The sequence below is a fragment of the Rhinichthys klamathensis genome, unplaced genomic scaffold (assembly GCF_029890125.1).
Source record: "Rhinichthys klamathensis goyatoka isolate OS25496 unplaced genomic scaffold, OSU_Roscu_1.1 h1tg000004l_1, whole genome shotgun sequence".
NCBI lineage: Eukaryota > Metazoa > Chordata > Actinopteri > Cypriniformes > Leuciscidae > Rhinichthys > Rhinichthys klamathensis.
The window spans coordinates 4,197,044-4,201,786 of record NW_026606557.1 but is presented as its reverse complement, the minus strand read 5'-3'; the positions used below and the strand labels follow the sequence as shown (position 1 = coordinate 4,201,786).

The following is a 4,743-nucleotide window of genomic DNA, read 5'->3' as shown; positions in this document are numbered from 1 at the left end:
AAAAAAAAAAAAACTAAGAAAGACCTAAATCTTGGATAAATATTCTGTTGAAGATTGTAATAAATTTTCTGTGCCTGATCTAAAGAGCAGCATCTCCAGTAGATTATCATTTGTAACATACATAATATTCTGTTCCAAGAATAAGAACTAGACTTAGTTCTAATTTGTCCATCAAGAAATCATATTATTATCACACAAGTGTTTTTGGTAATGAACAGTAACTCTTGTTCTCCTCAAACATGTAACCTAAAGTACTGGACATTGCAGTGAGGTGACCTAACTGGTTCTTTGCAGGTTTTGGCGTGTAACGGTGGTGCAGCGTTGGAGTATCTCCTGAGCTTGGGGTCTGGGTGGCATCTTGGGGGTGGAGGGCATCTTGTTGAGACTGGGGTCTGATCGGCTGCTGATCATCTTGCCTTCTGTGGGACTTTCAACGCTCAGGCTGCGAGAAGACTCAAGCGTAGGGGTGCGACTCCGGCGGAATTGCTGTTCTGCGTCCAAACGATTTAGCGAATCGCTGCCGGAGAAGCTGCTTTCATCGCTGAACTCTTCGCTGTCCTCACTGAGACTTCTTTGCTGACCGTTCTCTGCAAATTGGACTCGGATTGATGGAGTCAGCCATGTCATACGAGCATCCGGCAGCCTACCCATTGAACGTGACATTAGCTTATCTCTAGGGTCCAGGGTGCTTCCTGGAACTAGATGCAGATTGCCCTGGGATTTGCTGAGCTTACGGTCAGAAGCCTGCAGGGAATTGTCTCCAATAGGTTGAAGCCGTGCCAAGTCAAGAGAGGAGCTGGTCATCTCCCTCTGAGCAGGCATCATGCGAATCCTTGGGTTATTGTACGGTTGCAGGTACATAGATGGTGCAAAGCCCGCCTTTCGATTGTACCTGAGGGATAGAGAAAAACTGCTGTTAATCATTGAGGAATGGGTAAAGGGTAGGTAAATTTCATTCAGTGGAAATGAACAAGGAAGAAGCATAGGCAGGGGTAGGCAACGTCGCTCCTAGAGAGCCACTGTCCTGCAGAGTTTAGCTCCAACCCAGAAAAAAATACTCAATGGCCTGTAGCCTTAGTAATCCTGAAAACCTTGAATAGCTTGTTCAGGTGTGTTTGATTAGAGTAGGCGGGCGCTAAACTCTGCAGGACAGCAGCTCTCTAGGACCGACGTTGCCTGCCCCTGGTCTGCACAAACTGCCAAAACTAGTCTGCAAAAATGAGAATGTAAAGCAAGTGCCAAGTTTCCCCAAGCTTCATCTACACGACACACGAGCAGATAAAACATTCCTGCCCTTTAGATAACTGGTGTTTATTTCAGCTGGTTATATCTGCTCTTTTTCAGGAGTAAACAATATTGAGATTTAGATTTACCTTACTATCCACCAGCCATTGTCAGACTTCTGTAACACCTCCACCACAGACCCAATCTCGACTGATATTTCATCACTGTTTATGGCTTTGAAACTTTTGGCAGCAACATAGAAAACACCTGAAAAAGGGAAACATAGTAAGATTTGTTAAAGAATGTCCTGGTCAACAAATGAGTCCATTATTAATATACAACAGCAAGGGTTTCCAAGAGAGTTTCCATGAGAATCCTGCAGAGTTTAGCTCCAATCCTAATAAAACACACCTGAACCAGCTAATCAAGGTTTTAGGATCCTTAGAAACTTCCAGGCGAGTGTGTTTGGGGGCATATTGGAGCTAAAGACTGCAGGATTTTGGCCTTCAGGAGCAGGATTGGACACCCCTGTACAAGGGTTATTTTTTTAGGCTGTTAGTTTTTATGTAAAGATGCATTCCCAGTGATTTCCAACAAGCAAGCGACCACAATTCAGTGGTCAATTTTCAGTGAGACTTAGCGGTGTACGCATAATTAGGTCAAATAAACTGTGGTTTCCAAAGAAATGTTGATTCAGAGCAAACAGAAGAATGCGAAACATCCACACTGCGGCAAAACCGGTTTTATTTCCAGATCAGTGTAGCCAGAACACACTAGAAACCACTAAACCATTTCTTACTTTCGCCATCCATCACATCAGGACCGTCATCAGCCATCTCGGCTCTCTGTAGATACGGAGCAGGAAACCAGGCGAGACGTTTGGCTTCGTTCTCCACCAGCCACCATCCTGACAAAAGTCAAAAACAACAAGGTCAGCAAACAACGAAGAGTATTCTTAGAAAACTCCCTTGCTTCTAGATGCTGTCTGTGTGGTTCGGCCAAATGAGTTCTCACCTTTTTGGTCTTTAATGAGGACATCCAAAATCTCATCCACTTCAACCTTGAAGGGGTGATTCTTGGTGTCCTTGGTCTCATAAGTAGCTACGCAGCGGTATGTTTCAGTAACAAAAGGTTGAGTAACCCCATTGTTCATTCCAACTTTACTACTGTCCAGAGTGGTCTCTGATGGCATGATCACGATACTGCAGAACAAAACAGAATCTTTAAATATCTTTGTAGTTTTGAAAATGATTATATGTATTTATTTTCTGCTTTGCTTGTTTTGCAGTATTAGCTTACCTGTTTTTTGCAAAGTCCGCATTGAGGTCCTGGGATTTGGGAAGCAGGAACTGGATGAGCTCCGGGCTCTGGCAGATAAGGGGATCGCTCTTCAGCAGTTCACTGCAGTATTCGTCCAGGGTCTTCAGTCTGAGCACCGACTTACTGGGACTCCACTTCTGCATGTTTTTCCGCAATCTTGCAGCTGCAAATGCATTTTTGTTTATTATTACTTAACAATGAGTACTTGAATTTGCATTGTTTAAGGGGAAACTAGCAGAGTATTTACCTTTAAATTTGGGAACAATCCTTGTCGACCTTTTAATGAGATTTGAAGGAGGGAATTTCTTCTTGAGTTGTCTCTGCAGAAATAAGCATGCTTATGTTATTCTACTCAACTAAAGTCAACATATATACTGTATTTATGCAGTAAAATAGGCCACACAAATTGTTTTCAAATATGATGGAGACTTACATGCAGTGTCTTGAAGTCTTCAAGCGATCTGTACACCGTGATCTCATTTTGATCTGACCAGAGAACAGTGGTCATGTACAACTGGGAAGAATGGGAAGAATGTGATTAGATGAATTTCAGTGCTTCTCTTTACATCAAAGCTCTCACTATACATTAGTCTGCATGTTATTGTGTATTTAGTTAGGTAAGGATGCCTACTGAATGAATTACCTACCATACATAAGATAGTCTATCTAGAAGCTGCTTTGATACAATCTGTATTGTAAAAAGCGTTTTATAAGTAAAGGTGACTTGACTATCCCTATTTCTATCTGATGTGACCCTTAAAAATGACATATTCCAATTTTAATAAGCCATGTTATCATAACTTACATTGGAAACACATGAAGCGTATTTTAGGTTAACTGACATAAAAAAAAAGTTTTCAATGTGAATTACTTTTAAATGTTTCATGGAGCTGATTGTAATTCCACATTATTTTTATGTTATTATTTCTCCAGTATATAAGTAAATATACTATTAAATCAATTAATTATACGATAGGCCTACTGAAACGTTTTATTAATATGTAAAATTGTAATATATTGGAACATTCTCAAACATCATCGAGAATTTCATTCAAAACAACGGTAATGTAGCTTTTTAATAATGCATGCAAAATGTAAAAAAAAAAGAACATGTCTTACTTTCGCTTCTTCTTTTTGCATCACTCCAACAAGCTGAATATTGACAGGATGTCTTTGCTCCTCCATATTGATCAGGTACAGGTTGCTGTTGTAGATGTGTTGTCTGTAGCTGTTGCTCTGATGTTTGACTGACTGCTGCTCTCTGTTGCGCTCTTTCTATTTATTACATCTCCAGTCAGAGGCGGAACATGCGCGGCGCGCGCGCTCCCGCTGCAATTTCACAAACCGGATAGTCCGCTATTACATCAACAATATTGCTTGAAAAAGAGCATGGAATCTCCAGGTAAGTGCCACGTCCTTATCATACGTTCAAATAACAGACCTCAATCAGAGGCACACCTACTGAGTGGGGCCCTAGGCAAAATTAATCAGTGATGCCCTTTTTTAAAATATATTTTATATAGGCCTATACGTTTTTTTTATAAAATATATTAATATATAATATGCTTTTTTGTCAATATATCTTTTATTAGCCTACCTAGAGATATGATTAAACAAAAAGTAGTCAAAACAAATCTAACAGAGCATAAGTTATTTCTTTTTTTACATTATGTTCTTATTTTTTTAATTAACTAAATGTTAATCTTCATCTTTATAACAGAAGATACAATACAATACAAAAATCTTCAAGATACAGTACAATATTCACATAACGGATTATACACCTTAAAAACAGTTATTGTGGTGGAACAAGCAATGCTAGATGGTTAGCATCTTAATAGTTATGCCAACTCAACTAATTTAATGTAAAGAGCTAGATAATTACTAATCAAATAATGTCAACTATAAATGTAGGCTATTGATTAGAGTTGCGGTAGACTAAAGATTTTTCTAGTTGACTAGTCATTAATTTAAGCGATTAGTCGACTAATTGCACGTTTATATTAATTTCTGCTTTAAATATTGGGTGCATGCGCTCAAGCACATGCATAAATCTGGCCGCAAAGCACCGGCAAAAGTAGGCTAATGATAATAAATGTGTCTGAAAAATTAAGGAACCATTTTAATTGTTTATTAATTAACTAGTGTTTTCTAAATCAGTGTAGGCTGCAAACACATCTCCATACATCTCCGCTGTAA

At 39.3% G+C, this 4,743-nt stretch overlaps 1 protein-coding gene across 1 annotated transcript; it reads right to left on the bottom strand.

Annotated features, from left to right (window-relative positions):
• On the bottom strand, nucleotides 1-3,770 carry noxo1a (NADPH oxidase organizer 1a). The gene is made up of 8 exons (XM_056251719.1): nucleotides 3,664-3,770; nucleotides 2,978-3,058; nucleotides 2,792-2,864; nucleotides 2,524-2,707; nucleotides 2,239-2,426; nucleotides 2,024-2,131; nucleotides 1,374-1,491; nucleotides 1-892 (listed from the first exon to the last, which is right to left on the bottom strand). The coding sequence occupies exons 1-8, from the start codon at nucleotides 3,727-3,729 to the stop codon at nucleotides 277-279; spliced, it is 1,434 nt and encodes a 477-aa protein (XP_056107694.1). The 5' UTR covers nucleotides 3,730-3,770; the 3' UTR covers nucleotides 1-276.
• Nucleotides 3,771-4,743: the final 973 nt, after the last annotated feature.